This window comes from Mesoplodon bidens (genome assembly GCF_964165515.1).
Source record: "Mesoplodon bidens genome assembly, chromosome: 13".
NCBI classification, from domain to species: Eukaryota; Metazoa; Chordata; class Mammalia; order Artiodactyla; family Ziphiidae; genus Mesoplodon; species Mesoplodon bidens.
In genome coordinates, this window is record NC_138169.1 from 7,953,022 (window position 1) to 7,979,821 (window position 26,800).

The 26,800-nt window shown below is 42.9% G+C and overlaps 1 protein-coding gene across 4 annotated transcripts in view; it reads left to right on the forward strand.

Annotated features, from left to right (window-relative positions):
• CLIP1 (CAP-Gly domain containing linker protein 1) overlaps positions 1-26,800 on the forward strand; it is a 122,656-nt gene that overhangs the window by 84,711 nt on the left and 11,145 nt on the right. For 3 of the 4 annotated variants that reach the window (XM_081251932.1, XM_081251934.1, XM_081251933.1), the window contains 4 exons: positions 3,829-3,945; positions 5,989-6,095; positions 11,172-11,292; positions 26,134-26,186. In XM_081251932.1, coding sequence (XP_081108058.1) covers positions 3,829-3,945; positions 5,989-6,095; positions 11,172-11,292; positions 26,134-26,186 — 398 coding nt within the window. Of the gene's footprint in view, positions 1-402; positions 2,671-3,828; positions 3,946-5,988; positions 6,096-11,171; positions 11,293-26,133; positions 26,187-26,800 lie in introns of all 4 variants that reach the window. The other variant, XM_081251935.1, reaches the window with a different exon arrangement.

Sequence of the window (26,800 nt, forward strand, 5' to 3'; positions counted from 1 at the left end):
CTTTTTGTAGTTCTTTGGATTGTGTTTTAAAAAATTCTATGAATCCCTTCTACAATAGAAACAATTGGATAATTGGAATGGCAGGAAAGAATTTCATGCCCTGACGTCAAAGTCAAACTACTGTTTGTATCTTCTAGGTGTCTATCAGGAATACTTCAAAAGTTGTTTCAAAGATAAACCAGTAGATACATCAGCACTTTGCAAAGCTAAACTTGCTTTGCATTATCCTTTTTGGGGCTCTGTTCATCGAGTTTCTTTCCCCTGTTATCCAGACAGTTTCTATGACAGTTATTGTAAAAATTTTTTTAACTTTATGGTTTAGGTTACGTTAAGTTATTCGGGCTTGCATTTGGCTGCTTGATTTCATTTTGTTTCCATTCTTTCCATCTTTTGTTTCTGTAGTCGCTAACTTACTTATTAACATCAGCCAAAAACGAAATTGAACTAATGTCAGAAGAGCTGAGGGGTCTGAAATCAGAGAAGCAGCTTCTTGCACAGGAGGGAAATGCTTTAAAGTTAGAAAAAGGTTCACTTTTGTCAAAGCTTGTAGAGGTGGAGGCCAAAATAACTTTACTTCAGGAAGACCAACAGAAGCTATGGTCAGTAAACGAAACTCTTAATTTAGAAAAGGAGAAAGTCTTAGAAGAAAAGCAAGATGCTGAAAAGCTTTATCAGCAGGAACAGCCCAATAGAGCAGCTTTGGCTGTTGAGAGAGAGAAATTACTGAAAGAAATCAATAACGCACAGGAAGAACTCTTGAAGGTAAATATGGAAAATGTGTCTTTGCAGGCTTCCAAAGCAAGCTTGCAGGCACTCACAGAGGAACTCCAGTTCAGCCAAGATATTTTGATGGCTGAGTCTAAGAAGAATCTGGAAGAAAAAGATCACCTGGAGGATCATATCAAGAAGCTTGTAACTGAAAACCTTGCACTGGCTGAGGATAAAGATGAAATTATTCAGAAGCTTCAGAACGCCCATGAGGAGCTAGTCAAAGATCAGAAAAGCTTGGTGCAGGAGATGGAAAATCTCACAACTGAGAAAAAGTCAGCTTTGGAGAAACAGTCAGGTCTTGATAACATGTGCATAGCCTTAAAGGTCGAAAGAGACCGTCTCCTCCAAAACAGCAAAGATCTGCAGTTTGAGAAGGACATGCTGCTTCAAGATCAGGAAAAGCTGAATGCCAGCCTGGAGGCTGCCCTTCAGGTCAAATATCTGCTCAGCACGGAAGCCAGTGGGCTCCGCGCACAGCTGCAGGAGGCCAGCAAAGCTCTGAGGGAGGCCGAGCTGGAGACTCTGCAACTTCAGGCCACAAACACAAGCCTCACCAAGCTGCTGGAAGAAATTAAGACCAGTCGGGAGATCACAGACTCCGAGTGCATCCAGCTTCTGCATGAAAAAGAAACCTTGGCCTCCTCTGAGAGAAGGCTCTTGGCCAAAAAAGAAGAACTTCTAAGTGAAAATAGGCTCATCACTGAAAAACTCCACAAATGCTCGGAAGAGGCTGCCCACATCGAGATGAACCTGAACGAGAAGATCACTTACCTAACTTCTGAGAAGGAGATGCTTTGTCAGAAAATCACTAAGCTCAAAAAGCAGCAGGAGAGTCTCTTGAAAGAAAAATCTGTACTGGAAATGAAAAATACAGATTTACTTGCAGAAAGAGAGAATTCCGTCAAAGCCGTAGAAGACCTTAAAAAGAAATACGATCAAGAGTCTGCAAACAGAAGAATCATTGTGCACGAGAAGATGAAACTGCTCGGTAATCTTGATGCTCTGAAGAAAGAGCTTCAAGAGAGAAAAAAGGAAAACCAAGAACTCGCAGCCACCAAGTGTGATCTCGCTTTGATGCTGAGAGAGGCTCAAAATGCCAAAAAGACTCTAGAAAAAGAACACACGAACGTACTGCAAGCAAAGGAGAGTTTGAACGCTGAACTCAAGGCTTGCTGTTCTGAAAAGAACATCTTGCTGAAGGATGGGTTGAACCTGCAAGAAGAGTGTCAGAAGTTAAATGAGAAGATCCACATCATGCAGCAGTCCCTCATCCTGGAGAAAGAAGACAGGACCCAGGACAAAGAGTCATCCTTGTGTGAAAACAACAGACTCCACGAGAGAGTGGTGCTCCTGGAGCAGGAGGTGGAGGCTCTGAGCATGCGCACCAAGGAGCTCCAGTCCGAGAACTCTGTGCTCATCCAAGACAAGAGCAACTCAGAGCAGAAAGTGGCGGAGATTGTTAAGGAGAAGGAACTCTTGAGCGCAGAGACGGCTCAACTGGCCACCAACATAGAGAATCTGAAGAGTGATTTTGCTGCCTTGTCCAAATCCAAGCTGGAGCTGCAGGAGCTGCACAGCTGCCTCACCAAGATGCTGGATGACCTGCGGCTGAACCACGAGGTGACCCTGGCTGAGCGGGCCAGGGTGATGCAGGACAACAAGAACCTCCTGGCTGAGAAAAGAGAGATGATACTGGAAAAGGACGAGCTCCTGAAGGAGAAGGAGAAGCTGGCCGAAAGCTACTTCATCCTTCAGAAAGAGATCAGCCAGTTGGCCAAAACCAACAGCCATATCTCAATCAACCTCCTAGAATCTCAAAATGAGAACGGTATTTTAAGGAAAGACAAGAGCAAGCTCACTCTTAAGATTAGAGAGCTCGAGACTCTGCAGTCCTTTACGGTAAAGTGGGAGGTTCAAGTGTTTAGCGCCTGGCCTAACCCTGTGTACTAACCCTGCAGTGGCTGAGGGATTTCTTCATTTCGGCAGAAGGAAACCCACTGAATCACTGGCTTAGATATCTCAAGCTCTTTGTCACCACCTGAAAGGGCAACTCTTTACTAAGTGTCTAATCGCAGTTGTCCCTCTCCATTAGAAAAAATTGCAAACTGTGAATAAAAAGGATAGATTTTTTTAATGTAGGGAGAATTTTTTGTGAAAAAGGCAACCGTGGTTCTTAAAGGCTTAAGAACAATAGTAAAATGGGCACATGTTAAAACAAAGTATCTTCTATGTGACTTTTAATTGTTCCATTGTGTCTATTCATTCCGAATTGGAAGATTCCAGGGAAACCTCCACAGTTGGTAACAGGGAAGGTATAAAGGCAGAATTCCTATAAACTTTATTAGACCACATGAAATTGTAAGCAGGTGCCTAAAAAGATTTTAATTCACTTAGGTGATTTTTTTCAATATCTTATCAGCTAAGGATTTGTTTCCATATGCATGTTATCTTTTTTATTCACAGCCATGCTTATGTTCATTACCTACAGCTTCTCATCAACTTTGTCATTCAGTGCTTCGCATTAAACGCTTGAGCCTTACACTGTAACTGCCCAAATAATTTTTATTTTTATATGAGAAGTTCCCAACCTAAATTCCAAGTGATCTCAAAAGCCCCAAATTTGAGATAGCAAGAATAGTATTTAAAATTTTTAACAATAAATATGATGAAGAGAAAATTCGGCCACATAAGGATGTTACTCTTTATTATTGCTAAGCATTTCTCTCAAACATAAGTCAGAATAGTGAGCACTGTTGTTAGTGGAACTTGGAACTTAGAAAATGTAGGTTTAGAGGGGTCTGAAAATACACAAATTGCATATTACAGTTGGCCTGTTGAAAAAATGGCACAAAAAGGGTCTATAACTTTGTTCTGCTTTGGAGTAAAGACCTCTGATGTCTTGGTCTGTCTGCTTCGGCACAGGATCAGTGACTGGCTCACCGTCTCTGTGTGATTCCCTTCACCACACAGACCCTGAGCCCTATGGCCTGAGTGTTAGTCACCTCCCCGGGTTGGTGAGGGGTGCCCTCATTTCTCACAGGGCTTTCTCGTATTTAGGCTGCTCAAACAGCAGAAGATGCCATGCAGATAATGGAACAGATGACCAAAGAGAAGACGGAAACTCTGGCCTCCTTGGAGGATTCCAAGCAGACAAATGAAAAACTGCAGAACGAAGTAATCAGATTTAAATGGCTTTTTGTACAGAGGACAGCTTATCGATTTCATGGAGTGTTTGATCACTAACTCAGGATTGTTTATTTTTTGAAGTGTGGCCTTACACAGGTTTGATCTATGTTAGTGGAGTCGCACGTACACCCGGATGATAATATTAAGTAAAGTGTATCACTTCATTACTTATTTAGTAGGATCAACCTTTAAAAAAGGGGGGGGAAACCCTAACAGCGTGGCTTTCTGTGGTAATTGTTCAGTGGTAGGACTAATGAGAGGAGGTACCGATAACATTCTCTAGCTTTTGTATTTTTTATCTTAAATCACATATGCTTTTTTTTCTCAACTGTCTCCCAACTTTGAGCCACTGAATTCCATCCCGCAGCCCTGAGTTTGACATAGGCCTTTTTCTTGGCCTAATTCAGTACTGGTTCCCTTTTGTCTCATTTTGAATCAGTCACTTCTGGGTCTTGGATAGATGTGCGGCCTCAAGATAATTTTGATTCTGTCCAGAAGTAGCATTTCTTATTCTTGCACCTTCCTTTGATTCCCAGTCCCCCCACCCCCAGCTCATACCAACCCTTTCTTTCTTTGGAAGGCTGTTACATAAATCTCAAGCAGATTGCTTCGCTGACATAGTTATGTGAAGTTCTGTAGAACTTGAAATACTTTTTAAAGCGATAGTCAGGTAAGAGGTTAAGAAATTAAAGCCAGGGAAAATCCGGATAGCCGCATTGAATAGCTACTATAAAGGTCAGGCCTTCTCATGATGGAAGGTCAGTGATTGAAATCCATAAAGACATGAACATTTTGAGATAATTGTAGGGTAAACAAAACTTGACATAGAAAAGAGTATGTTTATAAAACTGATGACTAATAAGAAGCTGCTGTATGTAAAAAAGAAGAGAACGTTTAGGAATTGACAGTCATAACAGAAGAGGACTTAAGCTGAACATATAAACGCATCGCAAGTGATAGATGATAAGCAGAATTCGAAGCTAAAGTAAATGAGGAGAGTTTAGGGGATGTCTCTAACCTTTGAAGACAGATTCAGGGAGAATTGTGTGCTTCTAAACCATACCCCTTGATGTCTTCTTACAGCCAGAATACAGACTGGAGGAATCCGGAATGTTAGGGGGCATTAAAAGGGAGGTGGGGTATTAAAACCAGCAAGACACTTTCTAGGGCTCCTGACTGGTAGCAGGTGACAGGACAGAAGTACCTTTGGCTGTAGGAGATAACTGTACAAGCCCTAGAAAGCCAGCAAGGCGCCAGAAGCACACCCTGTGTAATGGATTGCCCGTGACGAGCTCCCCATCCTTGGGGGATGCACACCTCGAACTCCAGCCACCTGCCAGAGCCTGTGGTTGGACATCCCCGCTCATTCTAGTAATGTGTCTGGCTTTCCCACCAGGGGCCAGGACCTAGGCTGGCTGTGTCCCCCATGGGCAGGTGATAGGGCTGAATGTGAGTGAGTGCTTTTCAGTCTCACTACGTGGCCTTTTGCTTTTCAGATTGAAGTTGAGATGAATAACTGAATCTTTTCCCATCTACAAATATCCCAATAATTTTTATAATGACGACCATAGAAGTTTGGTACTGACATTGAAAAATATCTTATCCTAAATGACTAGTCTTTGGGGAAGAAAGGGGTTTATTTTCATCACAGAGAATTAATCCTTGCTGATGGCATGCCTTTGCAATTTCTTTTTGTTTTTTTTTTTAAGATGGATTATACATGAATAGCAAGTTCAATGATAAATTTTGAGAATTGTATACAAGGTGAAAGAAAACTTTTGCTTTAATTTATGTAGCAATTTAGTTTGACATTTTGGCCAGGTGTACAGGACATGTCTGACTAAAGTAAGGGGGAGGTGGCAGTTTATAATAGACTTGATCATTTATAATCTCTTCACCCAGGTGATCTTTTTGTTTGTTTGTTTGTTTTGCAAATGACTAATTTCACCTTTTCATGAATGATTTGTCTGTCCAGTCATGTGATTGGAAAATGAAATAATTTCATCAAGTTTTTTTCTCTTGGTGTTTAAGTTGGATACACTTAAAGAAAACAACTTGAAAAATGTGGAAGAGCTGAACAAATCAAAAGAACTTCTGACTGTAGAGAACCAAAAAATGGAAGAATTCAAGAAAGAAATGTAAGTTTACCTTCTTTGAGAGAAATTATGGCACTTATTTAAAATTGCAAAAGGGAAAACAATGCTAATTATTTTTAGAATACTTGACAAGTACGTAGTCAAAAGTAATAGTCTCCCTCCTGCCCCCCAAACGCTGTTGCAAACCTGAGAAGTCACCCCTGTAACGTTACACTGTGAAGTCAGAACTATAGCTAAGTTACAGGATCAAAATGAAATGTGTGCTGGCTGATAAGTTAGGACAGCTGGAATTCAAATGTGACTTGGTAAAGCCTTATGAAAATCCAAGGGGAATCAGAGCTTTTTTTTTTTTTTTTTTTTTTTTGCGGTACGCGGGCCTCTCACCGCTGTGGCCTCTCCCACTGCGGAGCACAGGCTCCGGACGCGCAGGCTCAGCGGCCATGGCTCACGGGCCCAGCCGCTTGGCGGCACGCGGGATCCTCCCGGACCAGGGCACGAACCCGTGTCCCCTGCATCGGCAGGCAGACTCCCAACCACTGTGCCACCAGGGAAACCCCCAGAGCTTCTTAAAGTAGTATGCTTACATGGTAGCTAATCTGAACATTAGGAAACATCAGACCCTCTATTAATCCCTCAAAACTCTTTCTATAGGGGAAAAAAAAAAAGCATGCACTTTTGAGATTATCAGTAGTCTTGATTTTAAGAGTAATCTAATCTTCTGGCGTGGAAATTAAAAGAGCAGAATTTTGGGAGACTCTTTCCAGTCAAGGTTTACCCATCAGTCTGCTGCCTAGATTTCAGGCAGACAGGCTGCCCATGTTTCCTTTGTCAATACCACCTTTCGAGTTTGGTTCTTATAATCATTGCAGGTGGTTATTTATCTGGCACTGTAAGTGACAGTTACAGAGTAGATTTCATTTTGCTTATCTGTTCTGAGAACTACGCTGTATCAGCCATGTGAACCTAAAATTTAAAGCCAACTAATCTGGTGAACATTTGAGTATGTCCTTTGTTCTAGGTACAGTTAAGCTAGGAAGGATACAAAGGTGAATTGTATGTGGACCCTGCCCTCCGAGGGTTTGTGTTATTTATTTCCAGTTTTGATCAAATGAATAGATGAGATTCAAACACAAGCAAAAGCACCAGTTCCAAACTGCTGTTCCCAAGTCACCATCCTCAATACTATGTGTTGATCAAGCTTGGATTAAATCAGTATATACTATGTCTAGTTCTTCTGCAAGTTCTTAAAATCCTCCTAGAAATGATCTCATCTGAGCTGCTCATCTGAGGGGATGGACAGCTCACGACGTTGATGATGGATCCTTTGGGCAGTCTTGGTTTTAGTGATGTTTCTCTAGGTGGTGTTTAAACAGTTCCCAACAGTTCCTTTTACACTGATGTATACATGCACAGTTGTGGTGATTGGCCACCAGGAGAGGCTTGAATCTCCAGGTCTGCCAAAGGCAAAGAGCACAAATAGAAACGGTCACTGTGATAGGAAAAATGAATTCAAATCAGTTCAGAGAGGGTGGGTTCAGCTACAGTTCAGGGTGCCCCCCCCCCCCACCGTGACACAGTAGCTCTGCTCACCTGAGTGTCTGGAGCCCATCATCTGCGTCACAAAGGCAGCTGGTGAGGGAGGATCTGAGCGTAGGGAGAAGATACCCTCACCACGCCCCCTCTGCCATCACCCCCCTCTGAGCTCTCTGGACCGTGCTGGGTAGTGGAGGGGCGGGGCGAGAGGGGACCCAGCCGAGGGTGGAATTCCTGTCTCCTGCAGAGCTATCTGGGAGTCTCCTGTAAGGGTCGTCGCACTGGTCTAGCGTTAAGTGTCACCCTCCTCACTCAGTCTCTCTGTCATGTCCCCCACCTCCGCTCAGTGTGCGGTGGTCTCACCCCTGCCAAGAGGGAAACTCTTTCTGCATGCCCTTTGAACGACCCCATTGAATAAGGAAAGCTCAGCCTCATGCCCGCGGCCGCAAGGGAGCCGGAGCAAAAGCCTGTGGGCTGCACTGCCGTCCACCTCGCCTGCGCCTTCCTCCCCGGGGCCAGTTCCCGGGTCTCTGATCCCTGAGGGAGGAGTTCGGGCCAGGGGGAACCAGACCACAGGGCAGACAGGGCCTGCGCTGCTTCTGATTGTCCTGGCCCAGCAGGGCTGCGAGAATTGCGCCGTGTGCCAGTAACTTGGCCGGTCAAGGCCGGGACTCTTAGCAGGACGGAGGGGCAGTGGGAGACACAGCAGTGACGTACGTGGGAAGCTGCTGGAGGGAGGTGTGAGGAGTGGGTTGAAAGCGCCCCCCACCCCCAGTGACTCATTGTTCCCTGCCTGAGACTTGGCCGCATTTCAGGGACCAGCTGATATAAATGTACTGTGTCATGAGAACAGTGCTTCTTAAAAAGAAAAAAGCAGTCATTTTACTGTTCCTTAGTCTTGTTCCCCAGTGCTCCGAGCTAGGGAAGGAGCAGCTGTTTGTTTTTTGAGGTTTAGCACGTACCTGGGATCTTCACGGCCTCTAGAGCTTTTCAGGTGTTTCTCTTCACCTGCCAGGACACCTATGCAGACCCAGGAGTTCTAACGGGAACCACCTCCTACAGAAACTTGCCCTTGGCCCTGGAATCCCAGCATTTGCAGCTAAATGTTCCTTTTCCTCTATGTCACTTACTCAACTGGTTTTAGGAAAACTTGATTTTGGTGAGCCAGCTCCTATTTTTAGTTGGAGAGGGAGAATAAAATGGTTTCTCTCTGGTGTGATATAAGCCATCTAATTTTTGCCTTTAATTACTCACCTGGCACAGTAATAAATCTAGAATATATTTAGCATGGTAATTAATAAGTATATGATAGATTCCTAAGTAGGATGTCTGCAAGTCAATATTAGCAATGTTTGCCTCTCAGTTTTAAAACTGTGACAGTCTCCTTTCTGTTGCAAGATATCTGTCTTATAATGTAGAAAGAAAAGCATCTTTAAAAATTGGGAGAATCATATTTGTAGGTATTTTTAGAATTATTCCTTAGAGTATGTCCAGAAGTTGGGCTGTTAGAGCCTCCTTCTTCTACGAAACATACATATCCCCTCTGGTCTAAAGAAAAATTGAAAGAGGTGTTTCTATATTCAAATCACAGCTGAGGTCTGTCTGCCAGTTTTAACTCCAGTTCTCTTGGTTCTACAACTTACTGATTTGGGGCAAATCTTTTCACCTACCTGAGCTTCAATTTTGTCATCTTTAAAATATAAATAATAACATTAACTTCCTTGGGCTTTGAGGATTAAATGAACATGAAATCGTTTTGCAGGTTTTAAAACATTGAAGAAATCTCATTTTTATAAATCTTAGGGCATCTTGATATTTCTTTGACTCCTTGTTTTAATTTACTGTGGGCTCTTAATAGAAACCAAGGATTTAAAAATTTTTAAAGGATGAAAATCTTTAAAAGAGAACAGGATCTTGAACTTATCACTGACAGGCCACACAAATGCTGAAACCAAATAGCCCCTAATAAAGGTGGTGACCACTTGGGAATAAAAGGTTTGGCTTATGATGATTTCATCATAAGTAAAATCTTCTGATTTGTCAAGAGCTGATAGATTTTGGCCAGAAGATGAATTTTAGCTGTAGTGCACGTGTGTGTAAGTGTGTGTGTGTGTGTGTTTTGATCCATAATTAAAATCAGGCCTCCCGGCTTTTTTTTTTTTTTTTTTTTTTTTTTTTTGCGGTACGCGGGCCTCTCACTGTTGTGGCCTCTCCCGTTGTGGAGCACAGGCTCCGGACGCGCAGGCTCAGCGGCCATGGCTCACGGGCCCAGTCGCTCCGCGGCATGTGGGATCTTCCCGGACCGGGGCACGAACCCGTGTCCCCTGCATTGGCAGGCGGACTCTCAACCACTGCGCCACCAGGGAAGCCCTGCCTCCCAGCTTTTGAATGACTAATTACCTGAAGCTAAAATTCCTTCTCAGTTTTTCTTCACTTGCTAAATAAACATCTCTGTAAAATGCCAAATTTAATGTGCTAAGAGGATTTTTGTGTAGACATCTTCCCCTATATCTTCATGAGGTCAGCCCCATAGGTATGTTATAGGTACGTGGAGAATTAAAAATCAAGAAAACTGAAGATGCCAAGCACTGCCACCCATTAGACAACTGAAGTTAAAAATAGATGTGTTCATGCATCAGCAGATGGATTCATACCCAGATGACTTGATTCAGAATTCAGCCACGTATGACAGCTCCCTAAATGGAATATAGCCAGCACAGACTTAAAATTCATAATTGCATCTAAACCTTCTATGGTATAAAACTAAAATCCAACAATCAAATAGACTATTTTCAATGTCCACGTGTAAAGGGTAATTTGGGATGTATATTTGCAATTAAGCTTTATAATGGGAAGATGTTTAATAAATACATTTACCCCGTTCACATTTTATATGCTGATATTCATGGTATAATATGGTTAGCAAGCTGTATTTTTGTTTGCTTCTTTTAATTTCAAGTTAGCAGTATGGAAAGAATATAACCAAAACAAAACACTTGTTATGTAATTAGAAAACTGCATTTCCTTTGGGCATTTCACCTCTAATTGTCCTGAAAATATACCCAGATTCCCGCCAGCACTTGATTCTGACAGATACTGGCAAATGGAACCATCAGATACGCATTTCTGCCAGAAAAAAAAAAAAAAACAGATTACAGGTTTGTACAGTTAGAACAGTGCTGTGGCAGCAAAGTAAATCACTTTATCAACATGATAGGTTTAAGTATAATTTTCTAATGGAAATAAGGGGAATACTGACCATTTCATCTGTCATTTATTTTAGAGTGACACTGCTTTTTTGTATGGGGAGTATTTAGAAGTGGGGTAAGTGTGGGTGATGAGAGTGGATGTAGTGTTTATCAGGTTTGAAAAAAAATGGAATACATGGGAGCAGCAGTCCTCCTCCTGAGAGGTTAAAGCCATTTGGCCCCTCCTGCACGTAGATAATACTGCCTTCTGTTGTCATACAGCCTATCAGGCACGTGATCCAGATATATTTTCCTTGGTGCTGTGAAGCTGGTCGTCTCCCACAGTTTCCTTGCCTGTCTTGTTTCTATGGTAACCCTGCACTCACTGTCCTTGCAGAGAAACCCTAAAGCAGGCAGCAGCTCAGAAGTCCCAGCAGCTTTCAGCCCTGCAAGAAGAGAACGTGAAACTTGCCGAGGAGCTGGGGAGAAGCAGGGACGAAGTCACAAGTCATCAAAAGGTCAGTGGGCGTTGGGTGGGCATTCCCAGCTCGGCCACGCTGATGTCTGCTGCTGTGGGCAGGGCGCTCGGAGGCTCCTCAGAGAACGTGCTCCATGTGGTGGGGTGGTGCAGATGGGGTTTCAAGTCACCTGTGTTCTATGTCTCCTGGTTTTCAAGCGTGCTGCTGTAGGACTTGGGTAGGAGTGAGTTGACAGGTCCTTTAAAAACAAAACCAAAAAAAGCGCTGGGAACTTGCAGGCAAGTAGCAAATAAGATCTTTATCAGATGATCGTATGGCAATGCATTTAAATGGATAGGGACAGTATCTTTTCCCTACTGCTTGGGTTTCAATTTTTTTTTTCTCGAAGATTTTTTTTTTCTTTCATCAAAATTGGTTTTAAGAAAAAGGTTCCAAGAATACAGATTTGGTGTGAGGGTTGGCAGCTGTTTTCAAATAGGACTCTGCTTTTCTTTAAATTAAAAAAAATGTTTAAATATCTGCTAATGGAACTGTGTGTACATGTGCACTTGTGTGCATTGGTGTATGGAACGTGTGTTACACCTGGAGTGAACGATAAGCTAACCACAACCCACTTGTTTCCGTATTTAAATTACAAAGGCTTCTGCCAAGTTTATTAAACCCTGAAGCAAAACTGATTTTAAAGAATGCTGTATTCTGCTTTTTATTCTTGAATCAAAACGCTAGACTGTTAGTCACGTCTGACCTCAGAGCAGAAGTTCCAAAAAATAATATTTTTAAGAGAATTTTACTGTGTGGTCATTATTTCTTGCTTTGCACGTCAAGGGGAAAAAAAAATTTTTTTCCCAAGCATACTTTGCAAATATTAATTCTCATGGGGATGGAGTAGATTGAGCGTCCATTGACGTGGTGCCATTTGTAGTGAAAGCGCTCTTCAAAGAGTTGATTTCATACTTGAAAGTCTTCGTTAGAGCTTTCCACAGCTGCCTTACTTCACTGGAGAAATGGCCCGTGTCTCCAAACTCCAGGCCAACAGTGATGCTCTTGGTGATAGTAGCTCACATTCAGTGGCTCTTATTTTACTGTGTGACGGGCACAAATACATGAGAGCTGTCCTCTCAGTCTTCACAATGGTTCCATGAGATGGCACTGTCATTACCCCCACTTGTAAAAGAGGAAACGGAAGCCCAAAGAAGGTAGTAATGGGCTCAACCTCATTCAGCCCATAGCATCAGGAGACGTGGGTCATTTTCTGATTTGGGTCCAGAAAAGGATCAAAGGGGGTTGACGTAAATAGGGTTGTGCACTCTGCTTTGGTCACTATGTGAGGAAGCAGGGTTCATGGAAAACAGAAGCCCTTTGACCGGATGAGGTTCTTTTTTTCCGGCACAAACCAGAGCATCTGAAACCCTGTGGGTACCTCTGACATCAGGGTGTCTATAAGGACTTGCAAGGGAAGGATCTTGGCCAAATGCTGAGTCTGTTCGTCTCCTTTTATCTCATCTCATTGAACATCTTTGATGGAGAGCGTGGAATCCACCAATGGGAAGAACACACAGAGGTCAGCCTCCTGTCTTACGTTTTGACCTTAACCGGACTGTTGATTACATTTCTTGTTTCTGTCACTCAGAACCGGAAAGACTAAGCGGGAAGCGTCACGATTCCTTGGGCAGAGGTTTTCAGGGTTCCTCTCCATCCTCCAGCCCTTTCTCTTCTGCCTTGGTGTTTGAATTACCTTCTTTCTGAAAATGTCTTGGGACTAAAAATTTGAAGCTCAGTGACTTTGAAAGAATGTTAGAAAACAGCACCTGCAAGAAACAACCAGGGCAGTGACTTCCCTTAAAAGCAGGGGTTGTTTGGCCCTTTGTTTTACTCTGGAGAGAGAAGCAAGCGGCTGTGAACTAAACCGTGATAGGCTGTGACATTAGAGATTGTGAACGGTGATGGTGAACACCAAGGAAGACTGCAGATACTGCTTCCCTTGACGTGTACACGTTTCAAAAGAGTGGATAGAGTCCCCCCCATTTAAAATAACTTAGAAGCAGCCTTAGGCTAAAGAAGACTGATTAATTCATCGGCTCTTATTACTCTTACTACATAATCTCCAAGAGTCTAGAGTGCTCCTTACTTACGTAAAATCACGAATTTCCACTTTGTTACTTGCTGCAGTTGAGCCGAACTATTGATCAACTTTGTTCAGAAATATACTACAGAGTTTGGCAGAAACCCTATTAAAAAAAAAAGAATTTTAATTGTAGTACTATAGACATAGTCAGTGTTTCATTCTAAAGTGAAGACAGTGGAGGACTGTGGTCCAGTGGGTGAGACTCCGCACTCCCAATGCAGGGGGCCCGGGTTTGATCCCTGGTTGGAGAACTAGATCCCGCACGCCGCAGCTGAGACTTGGCGCAGCCAAAATAAGTAAGTAAATAAATAAATATTTAAAAAAATAATAAAGTGAAGACAGTAGAGACTAGATTGACGTGGGACAGACCCGGGACCCGAGTCCCATCCCGGTCCCTTTGCTCAGCAGCACCGCATTCGCTGACCGTGTGCTGAGCGGATTGCTCTGCCGTTGTTTCACAGAATCATCACCACATACCTGAGACAGTAAGGTTATCTTGTAGGACGGAAGGAAGCTGAGGCTCAAAACTGAAGCAGTTCACCAACGACACAGAGCTAGGCAGCGGAGGAGCTGAGATCAGAGCTCGTGTCTGACTAACTCGTAAGCCTGTTTGCCTGCTCCTGTCCCCTACTGAGAATAAAACTTATTTCTATGTACTTCATAATTATTGTTAAAATTAAAAGAAAAAAACCCTCTGAGCTAGGAATGGGGTAGGTGGGGTCACACAGTACTATAAAAATATACTTTCAGTTCTACTGTTACTTTTTTCTGCCTCAAATCTTTATTTTGCTTAGAAAGCCCACGAGATTCCAGAATCTGTTCTGCATCTTTTTTTTTTTTGGCCTCGCCGCGTGGCATGTGGGATCTTAGTTTCCCGACCAGGGATCGAACCCACGCCCCCTGCATTGGAAGCGCAGAGTCTTAACCACTAGAGTGCAAGGGACATCCTATCCTGCATCTTAAGACTCTCACTGGGAATATGGGCTAAGGATTTTGATTTCCTTGAGAAGCCATCTTCATGAAGAGGGCTATTTCATCTCCTGTTTGTCATTTGGAAGTCAGATTATTTGTTGAAATAAAAGAATCCCTGCTGCCCTGTGACAGTGGTTTTGTAGAGCATTCTCTCTATCACCTTACAAGGGGATGAAGGAGTCCCGATATTAAGAGGGCTAACAGTGAGCGGGACAGGTTGGTCAAAGGCGTGGAGAGTGACGGTAGCTTCTGTGCTTTCTTAGAAACCCTCGTCTGCCTTGATTGGCAAGCGAGCGCCATGTCCCCCGGGAGGAAGTGTTTGAACAGTTGTGGGGCTTACCTGCTCGCTGGCAGCCCTCCAGGGTGGAGCTGCCTAAGCCAGAAGCAGAGCCCCGTGTGCGCACTCCTCGTTGCCTGCCCTATCAGACACTCTCCTCTCCTAAGTCCCCTTTACCCAGTAGGGTTTTTCATTTTAAGAGGGGAGGGGAGTGACAAGCAGGATCAGTGAGGGTTGTGAGAAGCAGAAGTGTTGGAGTTAACCTGGCATCGCCTGTGACAGAAATCTTCATAAAATGTCACATAGAGTGCCTCGTCTTTTAAAAGAGGCTATATTAGATTGAACATATGAAATAGCTATTGTTCTGCAATTTCATATGGTTCAACCTAATAGCTCACGTAATTTAGTCTTTCTTAGGACTTTATAATTGCTGTTGACGGTTTGCTCTCACACTGTTTCCTTCCTGATGTTCTGACTGGTTTCATGCTGCTTTGGGTTGGTTTGGGGGATGTGTGTGTGTGTGTGTTCAAATACACGTAACATAAAATGTACTGTCTTACCCATTTTACAGTGTACGATTCAGTGGCTCTTAGTCCATTCACAGTGTTGTGCGACCATCACCTCTGTCTAGTTGCAGAACATCTTCACCCCGAAAGGAAACTCCACTTAAGCAGCCACTCCCCATCCCTCCCTCCTCCCAGCCCTTGGCAACCACTAATCTATTTTTTTTTTACCCCTGTGGATTTGCTTATTCTGGATGTTTCACATAAATGGCATCATACAGTACGTGTCCATTTGCATCTGGCTTCTTTCACTGGGGATAATGCTTTCAAGGCTTATCCACGTTGCAGCCTGTGTCAGAACTTCATATCTTTTCGTGGCTGAGTCGCGTTTTATTGAAGGAATCGTTCCATGTATCCGTTTGCTTCAGGTGTCTCAGCCTCTTTTTCCACTCAGACTGCCACGCGTCCCTCCTGAAGCCTCCACCCCCGCCTGGAGCCGCTGCGTCTCATCGCCCCTTCGGGTCTTCCGTGGGGTCGGGAGATCCTCCTCATTTCTAAATCTCGCCACACCCTTCACACTTGCAGCCCTATCTTCTCAGCTTATCTTTACTTCCAAACTTTTAAAGTTTGTTTTCTGCCTTGTTTCTCACTCCCCTTTCCTTCCCCGTCCCTTGCAGTCGGCTTCCTGCCGCCCCAGTGCACGCCGGCAAGGACTCTGGCTTGAGCGGTCGCTTCCCGGCGGCTGCACGTGCGTGGCTCCTTGCCGCTCTGTAGACGGTGCGCACCACCATCCACGTTCCGACGCTCCTCCCCTGGCTTTCTCCACGCCTCACGTGTCTCCTGCATCTCCCGCCACACCCTGTCCCTGGCCCTTTGCGTGTCTGCCTGTCCGTCTCTCCCCCGCCCCCCCCCAACTCGTGCACTTTCCCTCACCGATGGAGGCCTGTGCTGTGTCGTCACCTCTCGTCTGCAGGTGGCCGCTTCCTTCCCCGGTCCGGGTCGCAGTCTCCTCGGTGCTCTGCGCGTGACCCTCGGGGCCGGGTGTGTGGTCCACTCAGGCTCCCTCCCCGCACAGCCCGGAGACAGTGGGCCTCCTAGAGCAGGACATGCAGGTTTAACGAGTGAATGAGTGAACAGGTGATGAAATGACTGTCTCACCTTTAGCCAGGCCCTCAGGTCCCGTTTTACAGCGTAAGATATGGAGACTGTGAGACTGCTCTTTCTGCTTTCTTCCAGTCCACTTACTTCCAGTTTCATGGCTCTGTTGCAGACCTGTGGTTGCCAAAAGCCAATCACCACATGAGCAGGACATTTGCTCTGTGTGGATGGTGGACTGTACAGTGAATTCGGGCAGGGTCACGTGGTGTCAAGCTTAATGCAGAGCATTATTTCTTCTCATAGAGAATACTAAAAATAATCAGAATGATGTGAGTTCTTCTATAGAAACAGTCACCTTAGGGAGTCAGCTTTGAAATGTCTGATGCTTCATTCCCAAACCTCACACGTATTCTCCTCTGTGAGGGTTGCAGATACACTGAACTGTCACTATGGGAATAGTGCTGGGTTTTCCCTGGTTATTTGCAAAATGAGGTCATAGTTGGCTTATGGAAACTGGACAGTTATGAGATGACTCAGTAACTGTATTTCATCAACACCTCTTCCTAACAGAGGTTATAACAGATGCAATATACAGAAAACTGGGGTTATCATCTAAATTGATCCATGAATCATTGCCTGCCTTTTAAATAAGCCTGCATTCCCAGACCTGAATGTTTAGAAAGGAAACGCTGTTTTTAGCTTGTCATGTTTTATTTTGGAAAAGTAGTGATCATTTTAATCTGGAGTTGAGGTGGGGTGGCTTTCCGGGCCAGTAGGGCCAAGTGAAGCTGGGTCACAGAATCTCTCTCCCGCTGCCACACCTAGTGAAATGAACACACTTCTTCGCCTGTTAAAAACACCTTCAGGAAAATCCAGCAAAGCCGATCAAGTTCATGCTGTAAACGTTGAAACTGACAACCAAGAAACGAAACAAAATTGTGGTGTGACTCTGTTTGAAACTGTGTTCACAGCGGTAAGAGAAAGGAAAACAAATAGCAAAATCCCCAGAAATTTCCCTCTAATTCTCCCCATCCCCATGCCCAACCCAGTTTGGAGAAAATTAGACTGAAGAAGTGAGTAGGCAGTCGGGGAAAAATCTTTGAGGCCAGCGCTGCTATTGCCACCCAGCACGCTACCAGAGCAGGAAAAATGGCTAGTTGTCATTTTCCATAGCTCGTCTAGCCGACAGGGTGGCTTAAGTAAACGGGTGGGTGGGAATGGGTGGGTTTTTACTCGAATGATGATAAGTTCACAGGTAGGTAGTCCCCGTGGGTCCAGCCACTCAAGAATGTCCTCAGGGAACCCTGCACTCCCTCTGCTCTGCTGCTGTCCTCAGCAGATAGTTTTCATCCTCTCAATCTGAGTGGCTCTTACGCCCCCAGGCATTGCAAAACTTTCCGGGAGGAAGCAGGCGGAAGGACAAGCGGGCAAAGGCAGAGGGCTCCTCTGTACGTGGTTTATCTTTTCATTTGGAGAGGACAATTCAGATCTCTGTAATAGTGTCACCTCCAACCACGAGTGAGGCTGGATTCCTCCAGGAAGGGAAGGAAACAGAGGAGGTGAGAATAGACGTTGAAAGAGCCAACTTGTACTGCCTGCCTGGGGCTGAGGCTGAGCACACACTCCTTCAGGAATAGAGTTGCCTCTTTTCCGATGCAGGCCACTAAAGGGAAAAGCTCAGAGAGAGACCTCCAGCCGATCGTATAGTCACCGGAACAGCACTCTCCCCACCCTTGCCCCAGGGCCCTCTGGCTACAGAAATATATAGACTGCAATGCCCGATTTTTCAGTTGTAGCTTGGAGGTCTCAGATAAAGTAGGAGGGGCATAAAGGAAAATTCATTTGCATTACATGTGAGCAGATAGAAGGTCTAAGTAGAGCTGCCCAGGGTAAGGTGAACAACTGACTACATACCGTACCAAAAGAGGAGAGAAGAGAAGAAAAGAACCTAGGAGTCCAAAGAGAGATGAGGGATTCAGGCCATGAGAAAACGTTACCCAGAGTAAACTATGGCTTTGTGTTATATAAAAGCTGAAGTGATGTGAATAAAACAACTGTTCAGAGAGAAGATGGTAAAATGACACAAGCTGAACAGAGAGAGGAAAGAGTTAAGGAAACAAATTGAAGACCAAAACCACACCATATCCGAACTGGTAAATACATCAGAAACAGATGGGGACCTAATGAACGTTTCTGAAAAATATACAGAGAATTCTTCAGGTCTCCAGGCAGAAAAAGCAGATTCCTTATAAAAAGGAGAAAAAATAGCCCACTGCAGCCGCATTCAATGCCAGAAAAAAAAAAAAACATAGTGCACTGTTTCCAAAGTTCTAAGGGACAGAAAATATGATCAGGAGCATCATATCCAAGCAATTATTATTCAGGTAAGAAGACAGGTGTTTCCAAACTTGCAAGAACTTAGAAGCTATAGCATCTATGAGTCCTTCTGGAAAGTAGCTACTTGCTGGTAAAATTTGGCCAAGCAAGACATGACTCAATATACAGGACTTACTAGCTCAGGAGAAGGCTGGCAAAGGGACTGGAGGTGAACACTAAATCCAGGTAAATAGACAGCTCAGCTAACAGTTCAGAGAATCACAGATGAGGAACAGAGTTGTGATTTTAACTTTTTATTTGGAAATCATTTCAAGCTTTGCAAAAAGTTGTAAGAATAAAACACAGAATACTCATGTAGGCTAAGGATTTGTTTTTACCTAACCACAGTGCAGCTGTCAAATTCAGGAAGTTGAACACTATTATCTAATGTATGGGCCCTATTCCTGTTTAGGCAGTTGTTGGTGATATCCTTTATATCAATAGTCTTTGTGGGGTTTTTTTCCCCCCGATTCAGGATCTAGTCCAGGATCATGCGTTCCATTCATTGACTCAGGTCTCTTTAGTTGTCTTTATCTGGAATGGTTCTTCTGCCTTCGTCTCTTATGACTTGACTTTTTTGAAAACAGGCCGGTTATGTTGTATAAAATCCTTTATTTTGGGTTTGTCAGGTGTTTCCTCATGATGGTATTTAGGTTATTCATTTTTAGCAGGAAGACTATATCAGTGATTACCATTTCCTGCCCGGAGGCAGGTGATGTTGCTTTATCCCATTATTGGTGATGTCAATTTTGATCATTTAGTGAAGGTAAGCTTAAAGGATTTGCAAGACAAAAAGAAAAAAATCAAAGACAAAGGAGAAAAAGAAAAATATACAGAGAGAACATGACTAACAATTTGAGGTGACACAGTTGAAAGAACGTGGAAGTATGCAAGCCCCTCATCTTCTATATCAGGGTGATGTTTGGTATTATTTAAACTTAAAATTAACTTATACCTGAGAAAATGATATTAACATCTATGTTTTTTTAAAAATATATTCTACTTAAAAATTTTACAAAACAAATGTATAAACCTAGTGGGAGTTCTTAGAAAGGAATATATCTTTGTGGTAAAGAACATTTTTCTGCCCTCAGCCATTTTCTTTTATGTAATTTGATTTTTCTTTCTCCTGTTAAATTCAAGTCAAATTAAATTTGCTTCTTTCTCCCCTCTCTGTCCTTATTGCTCTGTGTACATGGAGAAGTGTGTCTGTGTGTGCGAGGCGAGACAGCTAACGTTCATTGTTTCTTCTCTGAAACGGCTTGTCCACAGAACTGACTAAATCCTCCTCTTCCTCTCTCCCCGTTACCTTCGCCACTTCCAAGAGCAGGAGTCTGTGTGGGAGGCGAGACTAGAAATCCGCAGACACAGGGGATGGGGATGTCTTGTGCTGTCAAGGTAGCGCCGCTATTTTGGACCTCAGAACACTTGCTCGGAGAAGAGGCTGAAGTCGCCCACACATGAACCACTTCCCTGGGGAAGTCGGTGAGAAAAGCAGCAGCTGAGCGCCAGATCGCTCAGACGGGCCGAGCAGAGAGTTCCTCCTGTGAGAACCCTGGTTCCTCAATGTCACTGCCAACCCACATCCGAGGAGAGCACCAGCTTACCGGCTCTCTGACCCAGTCGTTTACACGACACGTAGTTACTGAGTGCCTACTGTGTGCCTGCCCGTGCTCCAGAAACGGAGGAGACAGCGGTGAACAGAACAGAAAACTGCTGCTCCTCCCTCCGTCGAGTGGTCTGACTGTGTAATGGTTCCGAACTTCAGCACATCCTTCACTTCACACAAGCTAGTATTTTTCTTAAGTTGATAGATTGAAAACAAATTACCCACCATGTTTATGGTATTATAAAACAGTTTTGTGGATAGATCAGCTGTTTGAGATTTTCTGGTCCAGTGTTCCCCAAATCATGGTCACTTGTATACTGTCTTCACCGTAATGTTATCTTCTTAATATTTTTCTGTAAAGTAACCCTCCCTTTTATTCAGCCTTTTATTACAAAAAGTTTCAAACACGCACAGAAGCAGAGTGAGCAGAACAGTGAATCCCCATGTACCCCACTCGAAAGGCAGTCAACTCTTGGTCACTCTTGTTTCTTTCTTTCTTTTTTTTTTTTTTTTTTTTTTGGCCGTGCAGCCTGTGGGATCTTAGTTCTCAGACCAGGGATTGAACCTGTACCCCCTGCTGTGGAAGCGAGGAGTCTTAACCACTGGGCCACCAGGGAAGTCCCAGTCACTCTTGCTTCAATTCTACTCTCACTCACCCTCCACCCCATCATAGATTAATTTGAAGCAAATCCTAGAATACTGTCATTTTATCTGTAAATATCTTTGTACCTCTAAAAAATAAAATTATTTATCTCCCCCCCATTTTTTTTTTTTTTTTTTTTTTTGCTGTACGTGGGCCTCTCACTGATGTGGCCTCTCCCGTTGCGGAGCACAGGCTCCGGATGCGCAGGCCCAGCGGCCATGGCTCACGGGCCCAGCCGCTCTGCGGCATGTGGGATCCTCCCGGACCGGGGCACAAACCTGTGTCCCCTGCATCGGCAGGCGGACTCTCAACCACTGCGCCACCGGGGAAGCCCCGTTTTTTTGTTTTTTTTTGGGCCATGCTGCGTGGTTTGCGGGATCTTCGTTCCCAACAGGGGATTGAACCCAGGACCCACAGCAGTGAAAGCGCTGAGTCCTAACCACTGGACCGCCAGGAAATTCCCTATTCCTTTTAAATTGTAATGTTATTTTAAAATTAAAAATAATCATACATGTTTGTAACATGAAACAATACAAATACATACCATTTCAAAGTTATTACTCCTCCCATTGTTGTTTCATGGAGGCAACATGTGATCCAGTAATTGGGCTCCTTGGTATTTACCCAAGTGAATTGAGAATTTATGTCCACATAAAATCCTTTGCGTGGATGTTTACAGCAGATTTAATCACAATTGCCAAAAACTTGGAAGCAACCAAGATGTCCCTCAGTAGGTGAGTGGATAAATAAATGGAAGTACATCCAGATGATGGAATATTACTCAGCATCAAAATGAAATGACCTATCAAGCCATGAAAATAGATGGAGGAACTTTAAATGCATATTACAAAGTGAAAGAAGCCAATTTATAAAAGCAACATACTGTATGGTTCCAAAGATATGGCATTCTGGAAAAGACAAAACTATGGGGACAAAAATAGAGTGGTTGTGAGGGGCAAAAGGGGGAGGGAGTGATGACTAGGCAGAGTACCAGGGTCTTTAGGGCAGTGAAACTATTCTGTACAATACCACAATGGTGGATACATGTCTCTATCCATTTGTCACAACTCGTAGGATATACAACACCAAGAGTGAACCTGATGTAAACTATGGAAATTTGGGTGGTAATGATGTGTCACTGATTGTAACAAATGCACCGCGGTCCTGTGGGATGTTGATAGTGGAGAAGGTTGTACATGCGTGGGGACACGGAGTTATGGGAAATCTCTACCTTTTGTTCGATTTTGCTGTGAACCTGAAACTTCTTTAAAAAAATAAACTGGGGCTTCCCTGGTGGCGCAGTGGTTGAGAGTCCGCCTGCCGATGCAGGGGACATGGGTTCGCGCCCCAGTCCGGGAAGATCCCACATGCCGCGGAGCGGCTGGGCCCGTGAGCCATGGCCGCTGAGCCTGCGCATCCGGAGCCCGTGCTCCGCAACGGGAGAGGCCACAGCAGTGGGAGGCCCGAGTACCGCAAAAAAAAAAAATAAATAAGCTGTATTAGTTGAAAAAAAAAGTATGTAACCTTACGCATAATAACATTAAATGTAAGTGAATTAAACACTGATTAAAAGGCAGACATTGGCAGAATTAATTTTAAAAAAGCATCATCAAACTATATGCTGCCTATAAGAGACACAATTTAGATTCAAAGATACAGTGGATTGAAAGTAAAAGGATGTAACAAGATATATCATACAACTAGTAACCAAAAGCAAGCTGGAGTGTCTATACTAATTATCAGACAAAGTAGACTTTGAAGATAAAAATTGTTACTAGAAACAGAGGAAGAAATTTTATAGTGGTAAAAAGATCAATCCCTCAAGAAAATAAACAATTACAAATATATATGCAACTAATGGCAGAGCCTTAAAATACAGAAAGCAAAAACGGACAGAATTAAAGGACGAAATAGATAATTCAGCCATAATAGTTGGAGATTTCAGTATTCTATTTGAGTAATGGACAGAACAACTAGACAGAAGATCCACAAGGAAGTAGAAGACCTGAACATCAGCCAAGCCCAACAGTCATCTTCAGATCACTCCATTCAACAACAGCAGAAGACACACTCTCCTCAAGTGCAGGTGGAACGTTCTCTATGGGAGACCATACGCTAGGCCATAAAACAAGTCTCATCATATCCTGCGAAGTATGTTCTCTGACCACAATGAAATGAAACTAGAAGTGATAACCCAAGTATCTCAGGTGTAGTTTTAATTTGTGTTTCCTTGATGGCTCATGATTTGGAGCTGCTGCTTTGGTCAAGTGTCTGTTCAGATCTTTTGCCCATTTTAAGGTTTGGTTTGTAGTCTGTGTATTATTGAGTTGTAAGAACTCTTAATATGTTCTGGATACAAGTTCTTTATCAGATTGAGTTTTGCAAGTGTTTTCTCTCAGTCTGTATTCTCATTACACTTTCTTAACAGTGTCTTTTGAAGAGCAGAAGTTTCCAATTTTGGTCAAGTCCACTGACAGGGCTTAGAAGTAATAACACTCCAATATCAATGAGCACACCTAACTACCTAGATTTTGGTTTCTAAATACTCTTCCCCACTAAAAGGTCCTTAGAGAAATGGCTGATTCCAGGGCTGAGACAGAAAGACTACAAGATGAGCCTGGAATATCTTGTGTATCAAAAAGCAAGGAAGTGCTTAAAGAACTGGGGATTAGTCAGAAACCTATCAGAACCATGTTGGAGGGGCTTCCACTGGCCAAATCTGAGATAATTTGAGCATCAAAAGAAATAATGATAGTAATGGATTATAGCCTATTGAATAAAATAAGAAACCATGATATATAAATACGCCATGGAAACAGACATAAATAAGTAAATGAGGGAAAAATGAAAGCCCTTCCTGGGACTTCCCTGGTGGTGCAGTAGTTAAGAATCCGCCTGCCAGTGCAGGGAACACGGTTCAATCCCTGGTCTGGGAAGGTCCCACATGCCGCGGAGCAGCTAAGTCCATGCACCACAACTACTGAGGCTGCGCTCTAGAGCCCACAAACCACAACTTCTGAAGCCCGAGTGCCTAGAGCCTGTGCTCCGCAACAAGAGAAGCCACTGCAATGGGAAGCCCACGCACCACAACAAAGAGTAGCCTCTGCTCGCCACAACTAGAGAAAGCCTGTGGGCAGCAACGAATACCCGACACAGCCATAAATAGACAGACAGACAGACAGATAGATAGATAGGAATGCCTTTCTAAAAAAAAATAATAATAGAAAGCTCTTCCTTATGGTAAAATGCCAACCGGTAAGTACGTGAAATGATGGAATTAGAACATCCTTATTTGGTGTCCATCATGGTAGTTATTTCGGCAAGAGTCATCAATTGGTGCTAAAACCAGTGGGTGAAATTTTGTTAAGGAACAGAATGTTTACATAGTTTCAGAGTATCTCTCCACAAAATAGTAGTATTTTTACAGTGGAGAAACGTGGAAGATGCTTCTTTAGCCAAGTGATTGAAGTTACCCTCACTGAAAATCGACATTGTGTGCCTCTTAATATCACATACTGAGAAGAACATGGGATCACTTCTGTGGTGTTTCTGCCAAAAAGTACATAGTCTGACTCTACGCATGTGGGAATATCAGGTGAATCCAAATTGACGGACATTCTACTCGCCTCTGTGCTCTTCAAAAATGTCAAGGTCAAAAAATATATATCAAGGTCAGGGGATTCCCTGGCGGTCCAGTGGTTAGGACCCCAAGCTCTCATTGCTGAGGGCCCCTGTTTAATCCCTGGTCAGGGAAGTAAAATCCCACAAGCCGTGCAGCCAAAAAAAAAAGTCAAGGTCACAAAAGACAAGGAAAGAATGAGGAACCAGACAGGCTAAAGAAATTTGACTACTAAATGAAGCTTGTTATCCTGGATTGGATCCTGGACCAGAAGAAGAAAAAAACATTATTTCCTATGAAGAATCAGTACAATAAGTGTCCTAAACTTCTGTTCTGTGGAAATTCAGGCACAAAAAAATTCAGCCTCCAAGAAATGGGGAGAATCTCTGCATACTTGTTCTTTGCAGTGTTGAATGATTTTCCAAGTGTTTATTAATTGTTTGTATTTTCTCTGTTGTGAATTATCTGCCATGTCATTTATCCATTTATATCTTCATTGTAGTCATTTCCCAGTCTTGTTTGTTTATTGATTTTTTATTTTTAAATTTTTTTAACTATAAAAATTAAACAGCTTCCTTGTTTAAAAAATAAATATAAACCATATAAAAGGGTACAAAGGAAAAAATGAGAGCCCCTCTCGTCTCCACATCCCACTCTCCAGATGTTCTCCCTCTTGTTTCATTCCTTTAAAGTTTGCCTTCCACTGTTTTTCCTTCCTTTTACTCTTTACAAATTTCTAAATATATCTGTGAATTACTCATGCAGCAAAAGCATTTATCTTAATGGACTAGGAAAGGAGAGGGTCTACAGTGGAAAAAACTATGTTAACCTCTATAGATTTCTTGATAAACTTATGTTCAAAACATATATGTTTATATTTAAGAACTTTTAAGTATAAAAGACCTTTATAGCAAAGCATGTACATAACTGATACATAATCAGAAATAAGACCACCACTACTTATCGTGAATTAGTGGCTTAAATTCTGGGCCACTCCCAAATTGTTGGAAACCATTACGTAGTCTTTGGTGTTATCCTTTGATTCAAAAAAACCATGTAAGAGCTTTTGTCACCTCTTTGTTTTATTAACAGGGTGAGTGAAAATTGGTACTGTATTTGGCTAAAGTGTATGTGGTACAGATTGGGGGGTAGAGATGAATCTTATCTCACAAGATTGACTAGCTGAATCTTTGGTTTTTTTATCCTTAATAGAATAACAGAATTTTAGAACTAAAGGGCCATTGGAAATTCTTCTGTAACTTTCTTATTTTATAGGTGAGAAAGAAATGCCTGGATATAGTAGGCATAAGATAAGGCCCGTGTAGAATAAATTACCTGTTCCTAGCCCTACACAAGTTAGTGACCTTTGACTTCTTTTGTTTCAGTAAAGGAACCAGAATGTTAATAGTGAAGCTTTCACTCATTCGTCTAAAAAATGAAGGAAACATTTATTGAACGTCTAAGATATGGCATGTACATGGTATTGTTTAATATTTTAACTCTCAGGTCCCTGATGTACACTTGGTCCTTTTTCACTGCCTCTGAGGAAAGCCCATTACTTTAGCGGTCCTGGAGCATGGGAATGTGACCTGGGGGATGGGAAACTGGCCTGTCTCTTATGAACTGAACTTTTTTGTGTGTGTGTGTTTTTTCCCCAGCTGGAAGAAGAGAGATCTGTGCTCAATAATCAGTTGTTAGAAATGAAAAAGAGGTAGGCTTTCTTTTTGTATATATTGTTTTATGTGTGTGTGTGTGTTTAATAAGGAAAATGTTAGAACATGCTGTGTACAGTGACTTGTAGAAAACATATGACCTTCTTATATTCAGAAAACTGCATCATGATAGTTTGGTACTCATAATTGACAAATTTGTAAGAGTTTCAGTATGAATTACTGAAAGAATAGTTCGATTTTTAAGCCATGTTCAGTTGCATTTGTCCAGAAGTGTTCTAAATTAGATTGTCTCATATTATACTGCTTACCTCCTAGTTTCAGTAACTAAAGTACTATAATTTTACCTAGAGTAATCTGCAAATAAATTCAGTTATATAAAAATTTCATTTTTTCAGTAATAATGGGAAACATTTTAAATGTTTCTACTTACTTTCTTAAAAAGAGCTTTGTTATTTGTTATTCTTTGATGATAATCGAATGCTGTTCACATGGAAGCTTCCAGTACTTTTGAGTAAGGATAAACGGGCCCCCCGGAGTCATCATGTAGAAGCCTGATGCTTATGCTTTCTGATGGTCTCTGTCTGCTTTTTTAAAATGTGCACTCTGTGTCTAGAGAAATTCTCTGCTTTACTCTGCATGCCAAGTAGGCATA